This window comes from Bacillus rossius, chromosome 11 (assembly GCF_032445375.1).
Source record: "Bacillus rossius redtenbacheri isolate Brsri chromosome 11, Brsri_v3, whole genome shotgun sequence".
Classification (NCBI taxonomy): Eukaryota; Metazoa; Arthropoda; class Insecta; order Phasmatodea; family Bacillidae; genus Bacillus; species Bacillus rossius.
In genome coordinates, this window is record NC_086338.1 from 31,069,953 (window position 1) to 31,089,583 (window position 19,631).

General features: G+C 38.9%; 1 protein-coding gene across 1 annotated transcript in view; it reads right to left on the reverse strand.

Moving 5' to 3' along the window:
- LOC134536769 (uncharacterized) overlaps nucleotides 1–19,631 on the reverse strand; it is a 791,154-nt gene that overhangs the window by 77,894 nt on the left and 693,629 nt on the right. Inside the window, exon 3 of the mRNA XM_063376681.1 lies at nucleotides 9,775–9,862. Within this exon, the coding sequence (XP_063232751.1) occupies nucleotides 9,775–9,862 (88 nt within the window). The remainder of the gene's footprint in view (nucleotides 1–9,774; nucleotides 9,863–19,631) is intronic.

Consider the following 19,631-nt stretch of genomic DNA (forward strand, 5'->3'; position numbering starts at 1 on the left):
TACTATACTACCTGCATCAGTATTACTTTAGAATTTAACAACTCAAATTTTATTATGCTGTTCGAGAAGAATTTTACATTCGTGCACCTTCTGTCGGAGATTTACAATATTAATACCGATAACTTAAAAAAATTATTTTTAACAATTAATCAAACTAAAAAGTGAAAAAAAATAGCTTAACAAAACTAAAAAAAAAAACACGCTTTTAAAGCACATCAAATTAAAAAGTGAAAAATAATTCTAGATATAATAGCTTAAGCTGAAAATAATAATGAACGAAAAATACTAGTATTATTGTGAAAAAAAGCGTGGGGCGCTTTGTGCCATATTTATCGTATATCGAGCAACCCACTTTTTTTTCCCACAATAATACTAGACATTTTCGTTCATTATTATTTTCAGCTTAAGCTATTATATTTAGAATTATTTTCCACTTTTTAGTTTGATGTGCTTTAAAAGCGTGTTTTTTATTTGTTTTTTAAAAATATAGTTATTTTTGTTACAACTATCCCGTCCTTTGAAGCCCACTCTTGATATTTTTCCCAACTGACTACTTACACGGAATTCTCTGTGCTGTCTATGCATGTGACATCGATTGATTTTATTTGGATTGTTTTCTTGTGTGTTTGTGTATTTATCTTCCTTATTCTTGTGGTTTCTCTACCACATACAATGTAAACCAGCAATTGCTTACATTATTTTATTTTTGACGTGACAAAGTCTAATAAATCGATGAACGCCTCCTGCACGTACGAAAAAGTGTCCCGTAACGCACATTGTCCCGTTACGCTGTGACCCGTTACCCTCATTGTACGCTTGCGCCGCGTCTATCTCTCTTCCACTCGATTGGAACAACCATCGATTTGACTTTTTCGAGGCACATTATACTTGAAACACTTTCATTCGTTTCCTACTTTTCCTATCATCGTCCTATCCTTAACAGAATAACACAGATTGGAATAAGTTAAATAGCAAACATGTATAAAAGTTACAGTTAAAATAATCTGTTAGTTAAAGTAATAAACATATTTGAATTAATGAGTGAAAATAAAAGTAAATTTATCAATTAAATTGTAGACTTCATTTCACTCCTTCTTTGTATCCATACAAAATAGTGATAATTCAATAAAAATGATTCAATTTTATTCATAAAAGTATGCGATCATTTCATCAATGTTTTTTTATGACGTCACGTCAAACTATCGTCCGTAAACCGACTTTGCAGACAACCAATTTTTTTTTTTTTTTAAATCTGTCTTCCCCATCGCAAGGATAATTTAAAGTTCGTGACTTTAAACTACGGGACTGCGCGGCATCTACCGACGATTCCTGACTCCAAGGAGTTGGGAAACGCTTCCTCCTCGTTCAACCCCCCCGGTACGGCAATTAAATTACAGACTCCCACACGCCGCGTTTCTGCAGCACAATCACTCTCACCCCCCTCTGCCCTCCCCCAGTAACGAGGAAGGGCGTAACGCGTGGTAACGCCCCCGCCTACGTGACTCGAGTGCGCAGACGCCACCGTCACTCCTCGCACGACGGTAGAAAGCTTGCCCGAGAGAAGAACGGTTACTTCAGACGAAGAAAGCCGCCCACTTTCCCCCATCTCCGAGTTCAAGAGGGAAGAAAGGCGGATCCTCACAATGGGGGTGGCAAACTTAAAGAATCAGAACTTGGAACTTTAGGCAGCGAAGTTGTTTCCACCGGCTTGATCAAATCCCATAAAATTAAAAAAAATTGGTTGTTCGTAAAGTCGGTTTACGGGCGATAGTTTAACGTGACGTCATAACAAAACATCGATGAAATGATTGCATACTTTTATGAATAAAATTGAATCATTTTTATTGAATTATCACTATTTTGTATGGATACAAAGAAGGAGTGAAATGAAATCTACAATTTATTTGATAAATTTACTCTTATTTGCACTCATTAATTCAAATATGTTTATTACTTTAACGAACAGAATATTTTAATTATAACTTTTATACATGTTTGCTATTTAACTTCTTCCAATCTGTGTAATTCTGTTAAGGATAGGACAATGATAGGAAAAGTAGGAAACGAATGACAGTGTTTCAAGTTTAATGTGCCTCGAAAAAGTCAAATCGATGGTTGTTCCAATCGAGTGGAAGAGAGATAGATGCGGCGCAAGCGTACAATGAGCGTAACGGGACACAACGTAACAGGACAATGTGCGTTACGGGATACTTTTTCGTGCGTGCAACCGGCGTTCATCGATTTATTAGAAGTTCTCACGTCAAAAAAATTTGCCTTTGTTTTTTATCTTAAATTAACAGTGTCCCCACACACTTATACAATACAATTTCCCTGAGTTTTTCCTTGTCTTCCCTGTAGCACTGAACACGTAAACAATAGTACAGCTAAAATCTTTTCAGAGAGAATTTCCACGTGATTTAAGTTTTTACGTGAGAAGTCTACAATATTTTAATTTAGGCTGGGCGCACACACAATCGGTCAAGACCCAACACGACAACACACGATACCTCGCGACAGCTTAACACCGTATTTCTGTTACGTTGTTACGTTTCGTCTTCTCGTATTCTTGAAATCAAATCGTTATCGTGATGCACCTTTAAAGATGGATTATATAAAAAAAAAAGTTTTTCCTGAATTAAACATACGAATCGATCTACATCCAGCTCAATATTGAGGAAATTTTTATTAAAATATTTTACAAATAATATTATTTGCTCAAATAAAATTAACAACGGAAAACTGTCTTTAACTAGTCAGCTATACACACTGCGGCATGTCTTTACACTGGCGCATGCGCAGAACACTGCAGCCGCCAGTAAGTCTGCTCGCGACGACTGGGGTCGTTACCACAACGCCGAAATACCACAACGCCGAACGTACAATAACGCCGAATACCATAACGCCGAATGCCAAATTGACCGCAACGCCGACAGCTAGAAAACTGCTGTGTACCACAACGCCGAAATACAGTAACGCCGAAAAATGTACCACAACCTAACCTAACCTAGGCTAGCCTAACCTAGCCTAGCCTAACCTAACCTTGCCTAACCTAACCTAACCTAACCTAACCTTTGTAGCAGTCCTGCAATGACATTTTTCGGGGTTAATGTATTTCGGTATTGTGGTAATTCTGCGTTGTGGTACACAGCAGTTTTCTAGCTGTCGGCGTTGTAGTCAATTTGGCATTCGGAGTTATGGTTTTCGGCGTTATTGTACGTTCGGCGTTGTGGTATTTCGGCGTTACGGTGCGTCCCCGACGACTGTCGTCGCCTCGTGTCTGGTCACGGTAGTTCTGTGGCGTCGTGTGCACTGCTTTCATGTGAACACGTGGAGGTCAACTATCATCAGACAAAATGTCGCGTCGTGCCGTGTCGTGTCTCTTTCCTGTGTGTGGCCCGGCCTAAATGTGCGGCTGTACACTGAAGTGAAGAGTCAAAACAGTAAATGCACGATACTAAAAAGGCTGAAGTTTTAAGACTTCAAGTTTTATGTGTGACTTTCGTTACTTTTTTTTTATGACTTCCGTAACCTGCAGTCACCCTGTTTGCATGAGAGTAAAAAAAACTTCTTTTTAAAAAAAATTGGTTGTCTGTAAAGTCAGTTTACGGACGATAGTTTAACGTGACAACGTCATAACAAAACATTCATGAAATGATTTCATACTTTTATGAATAAAATTGATTCATTTTTATTGAATTATCACTATTTTGTATGGATACAAAGGAGTGAAATGAAATCAACAATTGCATTAATAAATTTACTTTTATTTGCACTCATTAATTCAAATATTTTTATTACTTTAACGAAGAGATTATTTTAACTATAACTTTTGTACATGTTTTCTATTTAACTTCTTCCAATCTGTGTTATTCTGTTAAATATAGGACGATGATAGGAAAAGTATGAAACGAATGGGAGTGTTTCAAGTTTAATGTGCCTCGAAAAAGTCATATCGATGGTTGTTCCAATCGAGTGGAAGAGAGATAAATGCGGCGAAAGCGTACAATGAGCGTAACGGGACAATGTGCTTTACGGGACAATTTTTCGTGCGTGCAGCCGGCGTTCATCTATTTATTAGACGTTGTCACGCCAAAAAAATGCTTTTTTTCCCCTTCCATCAAACACCTTATGCAAGTGGTCGGCAAAAAAAAGATTTTATGATTGATTTCTCTTTAATGGGAGAAACTAAAGCTTCGGAAGAAGGCTCTTTTAAGATTCGCTAAATGCTTTAGAATATTTTTTTTTTGTTGAGTTACGATGTTACACCTCGTTGGGTCTGGGGCACAGACAGGCGGGATGGGGGACAGGCAACACAGGGAAAAAGACGGGAGCACCGACTTCGGTGATTAATTACGGGCTAAGGGGTAAGAAAGGGAGGGGATTGGGTTCAGGGGATGACACTAATTGCTCGTAAGCGTCACGAATCGGTCGCGTCCCATGTTTCTGGCCGTCATTTGTAACCAGTTAGCGTACAGACGTAGACCAAACCCTTCTCCCTCGCCAATTACAAAACGAAATTTTAACTGCCCGCCAAAAATGCGATGGTGGGGGGTGAGCCTGAAAGGGGGAAAAACAGGGAAAGACGCGCTTCGGATATTTGCCGTAGATTTCCCGAGAAAAGTCTGGATAAAAAATCATTATAAGTGTTTGGTATTAATATTACAATTTTAATATTTTATGAACAAGAAACTAATGACTTTTCCTCCGACAAATCCCCGCTCCATCGTCGTCTCAGAGGAAAATTTTGAGTTTTAATTGGATATGACAACACTACATACATTTCAAGCACGTTTGCAGGCGCACGAAGAGTTTTGTGCGCACGATAAATGATATGTGCTTTGATATTGGAAAAGGCGCCATGATGATACAGCTGATCGTATACTGTCACTTAGTCTGTAGCGTCTGCTGTTGGCAGGCATTTGTAGATCTAGTGGAAGAGGGGTGGGAGAGAGGAGATAGGCCTTAAGGTTTTGAATAGTATTACATACCTACTAGAAAGTAAAAAAAAAATTAAGTTGCAAACGAGCCTTTTAATACTGGCCACAAAAGTGTGACTTCTAACCTTGGTAACGATCAAATTCACGTGTTATAATGTTGAAAATACACTTATAATACGATACTCTAACACGAAATTTGACGAATAATTCTTTAAAATAATGCCCAGCGTGATAAGTGTACGAAAATTGTATTTTGTACTACATTTCTGGACGCGAATCAGAAGTATTTCCGCACCGGCCGCTAGAATTCGTTGCCGAAGTAGCTACGTCGACTATCGAATCATTCGATTTGAAGAGCGAAAGGTTAAACTACATAATTAAACGGCTCCGATAAAAGCGAAAAAGACTTGAAAAAAAAAAAACTAAACCCCGGCAAGGACATTTCCGATAACGAATTCTATTAAAATACTGCTCATCTTGTTAAAACACATCAAGCAGTTAAGACTATAAAGTTTCATTTAGGCTTTGTGAACGTTGGTTCCCGCCATCTGCCACAGATGGCAGCACCGTGGTCACATATTTCCATTCCATTCACGAAATCACTCCATCGAATGCCGTAAATAGAAAGCTAAGAATTTACATATCAAAAAAGCAGCGTGAATAGAATACGTCAGCTCTAAAAATCTTCCAAAACACAAAACCACTCTAAATACCGTATGAAATAAAGATTGTTTCAACAAATGGTTTTAAGTCTCCGCGCTGTTTAAATCCCCCCCCCCCTTTTTTTTTGTTCCGGTACTCTCCTGTGCTCGTGGTACCTACTGTTCGAGGGTATCTACGACCGAAACACCGCACCCATGACAAGCTGTAGGGAAACAGGAAACCATCATGATGCGACCGCCGCATCACGTGATTTATGTGTTCGAGACCGCGCGGCCAGGCGTCGCAAAGGGAAGTTCGGGTTCGCGCGCACGCATCGAAACACTCCGGAAACTCTATTACGATCCCCGAGCAAATACGATTCCCAATTGTTTGGAAAGCCCAGGACAGGGAAAATGAAATCTTAAGATTCACTGAGCCCCCGCGAGAATGCATACATTTTCACCATTTAAGAGTATAGTTTAAATGTAGCTGACCTAACCCCAACCAACATTTAATATCCAGACGTGTGAAACATACACTACCGAAAAAAAAATATTTGAGGGTATTTATTTTTATATGTAACAGACCTAACATGCTTTGTTTAAGTTTTAAAAAATCTGGCTATTCAAGAAAAGTATACATAAATATTACATCTTAGTAACCATCGCGTACAATCAATACCTACACATACACAGAGCGCCAAAACTTCGCAAATATGGTTTTTTGAGCCCAACAGGTGTAACACCACCATATATTCATTACCGGTAATTAATAACCTCGGGGACGATTAATATTTAAAAAAAAACACCGCAGATGGGTTGAAAATTGAATTCATGTCGAGACATTTGACACTTGGATAAAAGAAACTGACAACACAAGAGGACAGTTTGAACAAAGTCTGATACTGTTCAACACACCTAACCTGACCATACTTTTACTTTTAAGATATAACATCTTAGCTCTCGGTATATGGCATAGGTATGTTTGGAGTAATTTTGTGAATGCGACGGAAGTGTGTAACAGGAAGCAGGGAGAAGCGGCGTGTCAGCGAACGCAAACATTTCCATGGCGTTTGAAAAAGAGATAAAGAAAGGGAGAAAACGAAAGGAGACACAGCTGTTAACAGTTTGATCCACTAACAGGAGTCTTAAACAGTGCGACGCAATGCCGTGTGGCTTTTCTAATACGTTATCAAAACGTTGTGAAATAATAATGTATATGTAATACAAATTCAGTATTCTTAAAAGTGTTGTATTAAAATATGTGCTGTCAGAATACAAAAACACTGCTGTAAGGGATGTGGTTTTCCGAAATCTCATGTAGACAGTGACTTTTCTCTTGTTTCGGAGGTCAAGTGTGATAAATTTCATCAAGCTAATAACAAAACTGTAGATTTGTAAAATAAACAAACAAATGGAAAATCTTATTTATATACACTTTAATTTGATTTAAAGGGACTGAAATATTCATGTAAAATTACATATGTCTGTAAATTTGTACACTTACAATAAAAATTTGTACTACTACAAAATAACGTTCGCAGTAAAACTGGGTTCGGATTTTTACCCGGGAAACTATGCTTTGTGTTGCCCCAACACCTCCAAAAGTTAGTTATTTGTAAACCACTCCCTGAATAGCTGTTAAAGTAGTAAATGCGCATATTAATAAGAATAACAAAACAAATAAAAACAATTATTAAATGTTGGATTATTTTTTCCATGGTTCAAAAAATTCTGAAATAAAATGTAAAATTATGCGCCAATATTTGTAATAAATACTCAGTATTATCTCGTATTGTCTCGTTTCAAATATGCAAAAAATAACCATAGACATGTGTTGTACAAAAACTATTTCTTGGCAACTGGTTTCCAAAAGAATCTTTTGTTAAAACGTACGTATTTTTCCTCCTGTGTGCGTAGATATATTTTGGTCAGGATTTACGTGTCACCGTCGGGGTGGAGGGGGGGGGGGGGGCTGAATTGTATCCCCTCGGAAAGGGTACATTTCAGGATTTTCTGTACAATGACACAGCAGAAAATAAACTGAAAATGTACCCTTTCCGATTTCTTAAAATGTTTTAGTTTTAATGCAAATATGTACTGGAAAGGTATCCACTCTGAAAGGGTACCTTTCAGGATTTTCTGTACAATGACACAACAGAAAATAAACTAGAAAGGTACCCTTTCCGATTTCTTAAACTACATATTATTTTCTGCTTTAAAATCCTGAAAGTTAGCCCCTTGGAAAGGTAACCTTTCCAGTTTGCGACATGTTTGTGCTCGGAATGGTTAGGTTAGGTTTAGGTTAGTTTAGTTTAGGTTAGTTTTGTTTTGTTTAGTTTAGGTTAGTTTAGGTTAGGTTAGTTTAGGTTATGTTAGGTTAGATTAGGTTAGGTAAGGTTAGGTTAGAGGGGATAACTTTCACGATTTTAAAGCAGAAAATAATATGCATTTTAAGAAATCGGAAAAGGTACCTTTCCAGTTTATTTTTCTGCTGTGTCATTGTACAGGAAATCCTGAAAGGTACCCTTTCCGAGGGGATACCTTTCCAGTGCATATTTGCATTAAAACCAAAACATTTTTAGAAATCGGAAAGGGTACCTTTCCAGTTTCTACCCAGCTACACTACAGCCACCATAAGTCTGAAAGGTACCCTTTCCAAGGGGATACAATTCTGTCGTCCCGGCGAGTGACACGGACGAGCGGTAGATGCGACAGCAGGTCACACTCACCGTTGTCACCGTCGGCGAGTGACACGGACGAGCGGTAGATGCGACAGCAGGTCACACTCACCGTTGTCACCGTCGGCGAGTGACACGGACGAGCGGTAGATGCGACAGCAGGTCACACTCACCGTTGTCACCGTCGGCGAGTGACACGGACGAGCGGTAGAGGCGACAGAAGGTCACACTCACCGTTGTCACCGTCGGCGAGTGACACGGACGAGCGGTAGAGGCGACAGCAGGCCACACTCACCGTTGTCACCGTCGGCGAGTGACACGGACGAGCGGTAGAGGCGACAGCAGGTCACACTCACCGTTGTCACCTTCGGCGAGTGACACGGACGAGCGGTAGAGGCGACAGAAGGTCACACTCACCGTTGTCACCTTCGGCGAGTGACACGGACGAGCGGTAGAGGCGACAGCAGGCCACACTCACCGTTGTCACCGTCGGCGAGTGACACGAACGAGCGGTAGAGGCGACAGCAGGCCACACTCACCGTTGTCACCGTCGGCGAGTGACACGGACGAGCGGTAGAGGCGACAGAAGGTCACACTCACCGTTGTCACCGTCGGCGAGTGACACGGACGAGCGGTAGAGGCGACAGCAGGTCACACTCACCGTTGTCACCGTCGGCGAGTGACACGGACGAGCGGTAGAGGCGACAGAAGGTCACACTCACCGTTGTCACCTTCGGCGAGTGACACGGACGAGCGGTAGAGGCGACAGAAGGTCACACTCACCGTTGTCACCTTCGGCGAATGACACGGACGAGCGGTAGAGGCGACAGCAGATCACACTCACCGTTTTCACCGTCGGCGAGTGACACGGACGAGCGGTAGAGGCGACAGAAGGTCACACTCACCGTTGTCACCGTCGGCGAGTGACACGGACGAGCGGTAGAGGCGACAGAAGGTCACACTCACCGTTGTCACCGTCGGCGAGTGACACGGACGAGCGGTAGAGGCGACAGCAGGCCACACTCACCGTTGTCACCTTCGGCGAGTGACACGGACGAGCGGTAGAGGCGACAGCAGGTCACACTCACCGTTGTCACCGTCGGCGAGTGACACGGACGAGCGGTAGAGGCGACAGCAGGTCACACTCACCGTTGTCACCGTCGGCGAGTGACACGGACGAGCGGTAGAGGCGACAGCAGGTCACACTCACCGTTGTCACCTTCGGCGAGTGACACGGACGAGCGGTAGAGGCGACAGCAGGTCACACTCACCGTTGTCACCGTCGGCGAGTGACACGGACGAGCGGTAGAGGCGACAGCAGGTCACACTCACCGTCGTCACCGTCGGCGAGCGACACGGACGAGCGGTGGAGTCGACAGCAGGTCACACTCACCGTCGTCACCGTCGGCGAGCGACACGGACGAGCGGTAGAGGCGACAGCAGGTCACACTCACCGTTGTCACCGTCGGCGAGAGACACGGACGAGCGGTGGAGGCGACAGCCTGTCACACTCACCGTTCTCTATGTAATACGACGTCTCGTTGTAGCGGTCATCGGTGAAGCCAGGTCGCTTCGCCTTCAAGGCCTTCGTCTCCAGCTTCGCCTGAAACAAAACAAAAAAAGAAACGAATTAAAAGCGTTCAGTGCTCCAACACGTCGCCAGACTCGATGAAACTGTTGAACGATCCTCAAAGATCAAACCCAGGAACTATAATTGGAAATGGTAAAATTTACAACACTTTTTTGACAGCCCACGCCTTCGTAATATTTTTTTTTTTCATAGTGACACCTATTATCATTGGTGGTTTTGATCATTGATTACTACCATTATTAATCGGAGCACCTGATATAGCATTCCCACGTATAAATAGTAAAATATTGGGAACTTTATTTTATTTTCTTCCAATAGAATACTTGTTTATATTTTGTATTTTAGTAGATATTTTGGTATATTATCATTTAGTTTATTTCTTGAGGAGAGTTATTTTTTTGTATGTATATATAAGTTCTTTTTTGGTTAAAATGCCTATTTTTTTTGTTTATTTATGATTAAGTATTTCATAAGAAAAAGTGATGACAAAAATAAAAGGTTGCAGCAGGGCTATCCAGAGTTACCATTGGCACGATGAGGAGGGGGGGGGGGGGGAAATAATTTTGCCGTTTCTCCTACCTACTATTTAACGCACAACTTTTTCAAACCCCGCAATAAAATAAAATCCCTTTCGGCACAGCCTACAGGCGTAGGTAGATTTCGAAGTATTACCTATTTCTTCTGGAAATATTTTGGAAACTTCTTTAAACTCTTGAAACCTTTAAGAACTTAATGTACATAACATATTTATGTTCTCTAATATTAAAAAAAATTATCGTTTAATATGTGCTAATTTTCCACGCAACGAAAATATTACGAATATTTTAAACTCAAAGTATCCAACATCGGAGAACTTAGAAGGAATTTCATATTATATTATATACCAAATTATATTATTATATAATTATATTATTATAATAATTATAACAATTATTATAATTATATAATTGAATTATATTATTATATTATATACCACATAATGTAATAATTTAATTTTTCTTTGCATCAAGGTTTAAGATAATATTAAAATTGTTTAAAAAAAATGCGAATGACTTTCATACTACAAAATTTTTCAAAAATATATATTTTTTAATTTCGACCCACTGTTTTTGCGGTAATAATTAGTTTCAACAAAAATTGTTTCAGCCAAAGTTTAAGATGAGGTTTAGGATTTAGGCAAATGTAAGGTAAAGTAATTTATTAACAATATTTTTATTCTGTAATTTTAAGAAAAATTACATTTAACTCATTTGAAGATTTAATCACCCGCTTTACAATGATATGATAAACCACCACAAGCCATTAATACGTAAGTTTTACAACTATGAATTATAATTGAATCCAAGTGGATAAGGTTACTCTTCTATAAGCTCTCCGCGCAAAAGAGCCAGTCTCGACGTTATCATTTCGGCACAAAGAGCGGGCTACTGAAATATTTAGTGCTTCTTTCAGTGGATCCTGCGTGTGTGCTGAATATATAAGTGCTTTTGAGGCGGCGTACTTCCCCCTGCCTTCCTCACAACACACATCCCCTCTCCATCCATGTTACGTAATTTTATTTCCGTTTCCCGTATGCAAGCCGTTTACGTAACCCCTTCTCGAGGCGAGCAAAAAGACATAACCGCAGCCGTTAAACTTGGAGCTGTATTCAAGTATGTTTCAAGAAAATAACTCACATAACCATTCTTGCAGTTTTAAAGATGTAAGTATTCATGTAATTTAATACAAATATTACTATAACAAATCCACAGTCATATATATACTGTATCATAAATACGCATCAAAACGATATCCAGACCAAAATATTCGGAGGTGGAAATGTAAAAGATTATAGGTCCATAAATGCTCCTGTTTATTGGTACAACCATTACTGTGTACAGTGAGACCCACTAGACCACTACTGCATGGAATGTCATATCGGCGAAGTAACACAACCAACCATACCTGTGAATGTACCATGTAAACAGTGTAGCTATCGTCCACGCGATAGCCGGTATGGCGTTCCACATTAAAAAAAAAAAAATTGGTTGTCTGTAAAGTCGGTTTACGGACGATAGTTTAACGTGAAACGTCATAACAAACATTTATGAAATGATTGCATACTTTTATGAATAAAATTGAATCATTTTTATTTTAATAATAAAATAATAAATACTTGAAATTATATTAGTAATCAGATTTTTAAAATGCAAGAATAATTAACCTTTATTGCCCAAATTGTTGTTGTAATAAGCATTGAAAACAACATTAACTTTTCACTTCACTTTATAAACAGTCGACGAAACAGTTCACGTGTAGATGACTTGTAATTAATTTTAAAAACTGGCGTTTAGCTATAAAGTTTAAATATAATTATGAACAAGTTTTCATATAAATAAATTGTAATCAAATATCTATCATCAATTATATGAGTCAATTTATTAGCATAACGGGACACAGCGTAACGGAACAATGTGCGTAAAGGGACACTTTCGTGCGTGCAGCCGGCGTTCATCGATTTATTAGACTTGTCACGTCAAAAAAAATATCCAATTCATCTCATTGCACGCGGTAAGTGTACACTACATTTTGTTGGAGTAATTTCGTGAATGCGACGGAAGTAAAGGAACGGAAATAAGTAACAGACGGTAACGCCGTTGTGACGGATGGCGCAAACTAAAGTTGAACCAGCAAAACTTTAGAGTTTCAATATAATTAATAAATTTCAAGATGGACGGAATTTTAATAAAATTCCTTGTCGAAAAGTAGCGAATCATAGCGGCGGGTGTGGAAACTACGTGTTAATTCGCGTTAAAAAAAATGTACTTGAAAACAAAATTTACGTGTATTCATCACATTCTGCATTATTTAAAAAAAAAAATGGTTGTCTGTAAAGTCGGTTTACGGACGATAGTTTAACGTGACAACGTCATAACAAAACATTGATGAAATGATAGTTTAGTTAAAGTACTAAATTTAAAAGCTACCTTGAAAAGCCCGCCTTCTCCTATTTAATATAATAGTAGATTCATAGGCCAATTGAGTGGAAGAGAGATAGATGCGCCGCAAGCGTACAATGAGCGTAACGGGACACATAGTAACGGGACAATGTGCGTAACGGGACACTTTTTCGTGCGTGAAGTCGGCGTTCATCGATTAGACGTTGTCACGTCAAAATGTCTTAAGTTTGATTTCGTGTCCGAGTTTCGTAAGTTAATTGTTGCCGATGTTAGATTTAACACATCACTGGCGAGTAGGTACCTACTGCAAGACTCGCTCGCGTATTCTAAGATGAGAAACCTAAGATTATTTAACCCCGAGCCAGATACGCGAATAATTGGCGTTCGCAGCTTCGGATTTTTTTCTTTATATGTCTTGTAAAATAAAAAAAGCTGGGATAGGTTAGGCACAAATTAAAAAACCCGTCGCGAAAATTCTGTCTTTACTTGTTCGGTGTCACGTTAGTTTTTTTCGCTCATCTAGGTGATCGTAACTAAATTGAAATATTGGTTATGTTAGGTCAGCGACATATAAAATACCCTAAAATCGTAAAATGTACGAATACTCGCAAAATAGTGTTTTCCTTAACTAACTTCGACTATGAAGCCTCGCAAGCGAGCAGCGATCTTCAGATACTTTTTTTTTCCTCAATAGATTTTCGGGCATATAATTACATTTCACTGAATCTTGGGCTTCCCGTTCAGGAAAATATTTTGTAGTGGAGCGATGGGTAGTATTTTTTTTTGTTTGCGGTTAACTAAAATACGATTCCAGGATGGCGAGTAAGGTGACGTTTATTATGTTATTAATTCCGCCACGTTTTATACGATTTTTTTTTTCAAAATATTTCCCAAAATTACTTTTCAGAATAATTTTTTTTTTTTTTAACGTTTCTACCTCCTACTGTTCATTCGCACTATACACTTTTATCAGTGGCGCCTTTCGTTTGTGTTCACTGCGTACAGACTTTGAATATATATACTGTATAGAAGTCGCGAGTGGATAGGATTTACTCTACGTTTTTCAGGAGCGTATGATGAGCAGCTTGGGAACTTCATCGCTGCAGTGCGCTGCCGTAACGCCCTGTATCGTCTTAGTTGTTATTTACACGTTAGAGCGCAGCACTGTCGCCCGCTGTCATTCCCGCACCCCGCACAATCATTCACTGCAGCTCAAGGTCGTTCAATGGGAGTTTGTGCGTAGGGATGAGAGGTGGGGTAGAGGGTGGGTGGAGGGTGGGTGGAGGACAACGCGTGTTCGAGGGAGGGTGAGGAAGGGGTGTTTGAAGAGTTCGACACTTGTCCGCTAGGGACCACCACAAGTCGATGCCCTAGAGATGGTGGCGATTGCGGCGGTGAATTAACCACTACCTCAAACCGTATTAGAAATTTTAACCTGGGCTGGCGACTTCTATACAGTATAGATATATTCAAAGGTACAGGAGTGTCGAGTGTTCAGGGTCAAATCCGCGCCGCCATGGCGACTGCGGTGCATCCGATCGCCCCAGGCCTGGCGCAGTCCGGTCACGTGGGCTCGGGATTATTAAATCCACTCCCGAGTTCGATCCAGGGGGGGGGGGGGGGGTTACTGCGACGCGTGCAGACACGCAACGACGCGCAAGCACTACATCGCAACAGGACACCGTGCGTGCAACAGGGGGGAAGCCCACGATTCACTCGTCCTTCTGGACATACCCGAATACTCACGTTGGCAAGCCTTTTTTCAACAGACGAAGAGAGCCAAACGCCCGATAGTGCATTTCGGTTGGTTTTTTTTTTGTTCATTGTAAATAAATATACAACTCATGATAACTAATGGTTAGAGACCTGAAAAATTCGCGGATTCATTTCGTGATATGCTACAATTCAAATAATTACACCTTAGCGCTGCTTCTACCGCTGGTTCACTGTCAAACTGGAACAATGAGGGCCAATTAGAGACCCTCACTCACAGAAGTGTCGAATCACAGACACTCGGTCGAGACGACTTACAAGTCAGCAGCCAATGAACAGGTGGCATTTGCCCGAGTGTGTAGAGTGTAGCGGAGTCTATCCTGGAGGTCATTGAACCCGCGAATTTTTCCGGTCTCTACTAAAGGTCAATTAGGTTAGGTTAGCTACATTATAAATACTTTAAAACATTGTGGACGGTTGATTTGGTTAGGATAGATAGCTACATTAAAGATACCGTGAAATCATGTAAACGGTTTCCCCCAAATAAATACACCTGTTGTGGTACGGGAAAAAAAAAGCGAGCATGAACTTCGGGGAACTTTGGGTTTGGCTCTCTCGTCTGTGAAAACAAGGCTTGCCAACGTGAGTATCCGGGTATGTCCAGAAGGACGAGTGAATCGTAGGCTTCCCTGCAACAGGGCATCGACGCGAAACGCACACACCGCAACAACACACCGTTCAACGATTCCGCTCTTGAGAAACCGTGCACGTGTACAGGTAAGGTCCAAGTACGCCTAGAGATATTTATGTACAATGATAATTATAATAATCTATTACACACACTTCATTTCCCCTCCTCGAGGCTAAAGAAAAAAATATTATTAACTTTTAATTTGCATTCATCCGACGTAATAATGTTCGCAGGCTTTCACGGCCATTGTCTGAAGTAGCTTGGCTTCTGGGTTGTAGCCGTGTCCTTGGCAAAAAAATTCACCGATGTTTCGGTCGACATTGCAGTCGCCATCATCATGGAGCAGTTACCTACAGTATTTTTTTTTACGCAACGGGGCAACGTTACGGTCGTTTGCAACATAAGGATACACCCACCTTTACGAAACGTTATTGCATGTCTGTACGCAACATCTACGGTGAACACTGAACCTTACGTGTTACGGAAACAATCGCACTGTCTTAAGTACCAATTCCAAATTGTTGTATTTTTTATAATATATATTTAAATTAATTCACAAACTAACCATCGTTAATAGTTTATAAATATTTTAACACATTCAATGAGTGTTTATTTTATGGTTTCGAGAACTATAAGAGCCGATTTGTATTTCAATCCTAGCATGAATTGAGGGGATGAAAGCGTGTGATACACAGTTTGGAAGGAACTGTACATAACTTTTGTCGTAAATCTCTTATTTTTTTAGTATATGATTTATAAATAATAACAATTAATAATCCTGTAAAACTCAAGTTTATAAGAATTTGGGAAAACCAATATTGTATTGAGTTGTGGTTGATAATCTAAAAATAAATGGTGTTACAAATAATGACACACACAAAATTTTTATACTAAAGTTTAAATATTAACTGGATGTTAATATTCTAATATCTATTCCTTAAACACTTATTCAAATTATAATACATTTTGAAAAAAAACTTATTATATTATAAGTTGATTTAAAATCACGACAGACAGCAATAAATGTTAGAAACAAAATGACTACCCCCCCCCCCCCCCCCCACCCCGCCCAACAGGTCAGTATTTCACTGCGAAATAATACAGAGATTGATAGTTCGTCAAAGTCGCTCGTGAAGACGTCTCAGATAAAACATGCGAGGAGTTGCCTTTCACAGCTGGTGGAATAAGAGACTGTGATTTTCCTGGATGAAAAATGAACGAATAGTGTGAAGTATACCACAACATAAACGTTGAGTCTGGGAGCGTTTATCTAGTGTCAGAATGAAAGAACGAGTAACATTACTTCACTTTTAAAGGAAAGTGTACGACAGGGGGAGAAGGATGGAAATGGAAAGTCGCCATATTGGTTTCAACAGTTTTCATGTCATATAATGTTTTAAGGTTTAATATTGAAATTTTGCACTCGTTATGGAGGAGATAATGCATTGAAAGCTTTCTTTTTTTAACTTCAAAGTTGTGTTTATTGACAGTATCATTTCAGTTGTGGTCATTCCCAAAAAAAAAAAAAAAAATAAAACTTAAAGCTCATGACTTTACAGGAGAAACTTTTTGTAGCATTCAATAACTTTTAAATTAGGGCATCCAACAAAATTATAAGCAAACCATCCTTTAAAGAAAAACAATTTTTTTTAATCAAACGATGAAATAAATACGACCAAAAAATGCTGAAACCAAGATGGCGTTTTTTTTTCAGTCCCTCCCCCTGCCCATGAAGTTATTGAAGTAGGATATAAGCTAAATAAGTACTTGTGGAGCAGACGAGGTGGTGCAAAGGACTGGACGTACAGTTCGTACATAGGTTCAAATCCATTCTCAGCCAACATTAATTTTTAAATCGTGTTTCTTGGAAACCATTCATAGCTAAATATGGATTTATTTTTGACGTGACAACGTCTAATAAATCGATAAACACCTTCTGCACGCACGAAAAAGGATGACTCGTTGTCCCGTTACGCACATTGGCCCGTTACGCTCATTGTACGCTTGCGCCGCATCTATCTCTCTTCCAATCGATTGGAACAACCATCGATTTGACTTTTTAGAGGCACATTAAACTTGAAACACTCCCATTCGTTTCCTACTTTTCCTATCATCGTCCTATCCTTAACAGAATAACACAGATTGGAAGAAGTTAAATAGCAAACATGTATAAAAGTTATAATTAAAATAATATCTTCGTTAAAGTAATAAACATATTTGAATTAATGAGTGCAAATAAAAGTAAATTTATCAATTGAATTGTAGATTTCATTTCACTCCTTCTTTGTATCCATACAAAATAGTGATAATTCAATAAAAATGAATCAATTTTATTCATAAAAGTATGCAATCATTTCATCAATGTTTTGTTATGACATCACGTTTAACTATCGTCCGTTAACCGACATTACAGACAACCATTTTTTTTACAATAAACTACGGCCGAACCCTTCATCAATTTTCTTTACTTTGTACGCGTTGAAAGTGTTCGCTTCCTATGACCCGTTACGAGCAGATGTTAAGCACCAGTTTAAAAAAAAAACTAAGTACATATATGCTATAAAAGGAAAACAAGCAACCTAACTACAATAAAAAAAAAACTCTAACTCAGCTATGAACGTATGATACATTTATGAAACATGACATCAAACAATAGTCTCGCCACAGTGTAAAACGAATTAAAATTAATTCTACAAAAAAAGTACAGTCTTAACTTATAACAAATTTAAATAGGTTGCACTACAATCCTAAAAAAACCAATTTGAAATATAAAAATATAACAGTTTTGTATAACGTAACAAAAATATTAAATACAAAAATAACAGTGAACTTAATACTTGTGTGTTTTTAACGAGTTTATTTAAAATAATCTTCTAACCTTATGCTATTAAGGAACTCATGCTTCAAAATATTTGGTAATGTCGTATTTGAGGTGTGTATTTCAAAGAGTTACGAATATAGCTTTACAGAACTATGTTTATAAGAACGATGTTTTCAACCATCATCGGGGTGATGCAGAATTAGCAAAGATGACAACAGCGAGCGTAGTTAAATTATTAACAAAACAAATGACAGGATCATAAAATATAAATATGGCCTTTAGCACAGATACACGCTGGGAAAAAAAAAAATCCACATCGATTTAGCGCTTCGTGCGTTAAGGCGACGGGCCACTTTTGTAACGTGGTAATGTCGCCCCTGAGGCACGTTTTATGCAACTGTGTTTCTGTCGCAGCGCAATGCCACAGGCAGGTGGCCATTTTCTGAAACCACTAGAGCTGAAGAGTGACGTGAGATTATAATTTAGTAAAATATATATTTTTCTTTAATTTTGAGTTTTCGCCCAACCTTTACAACGTTGGCATTTGTGATTTCATATTTTTGTCCACGATATAAAATGAATCAAAATACAACCGTATTTAACTGTAATGAATAATCTTATCAGATCAGTAAAGGTTTGTTACATTATATTAAAAACGTTAAAGAAATATTTAATTTACAATCCTAGGATGAATTTGAAACACGCAATTATGTTTTTCACAGTTTTGAATAAATCGTACGTGGGTAGCAATTGTCGTAAAAATCTTTAAATTTAGGATTTCGCTAATAAATATACATTTTTTTCTGAAATCTCAGGTTTTAAACAATCATAAAAATCAATACAAAAAATAATTTTAATGTTTTATAACTTTTACACAAACAGTTATGTTTCAACACAAGTAGTAGCTAGGTATTAAGGGAAAGGATGTATTCGAGTTAATGATTATTTTTTATTGTAGCCTTAGTCTTAAAATTGTATATTTCAAAGCTTTTATTCAAGAACATGTAAAAATTTATTTGTACTATTATAATGGAAAGTAAAGATTTTCAAAATTTTGGGGATGTCGCTGCGGGATCTCTTGACATTGCAATCCCGTCTCTTGCCTGACATTGATTCTCATAAATAAAAAAATAAAAAAAAGCGATCGTTTTAGATAGGTCAACATTTCATGGAATGTTTTCCTTCTTCCAGCCAGGGCGCCTAACCGACATGTGCAGTCCAAATATTGACGCTGCCAGCCGCTGTTGGGGGTGATATCCAATATGGAGGGAAATTTTTCCCTTTCCGACAGGAAATGGGAATAAGTGCAGAAACGACGAGACGGAATAAATGGACCATTTTATTTTCGATCTGCTCACAGCATTGTAAGTAAAGAGCCGTTTCCGACTCGTGTGAGTGCACACACACACATACACACGCGCGCGGAATTTTATCTCCCGCCACAACTCATTTCCGACCGACAGTCGTCAAAAGCGTTGGAATTTTCGATCGGGGTTAACGCGGTAACATAAAAAAAATTGCCTTTATTTCTCTTTGGTTTCTGACGATTATTGGCGTGGTACTGACGTCAGTGTAGACAGCAAACGTTTCTTAACGAAAAAAAAAAACCATTACAGT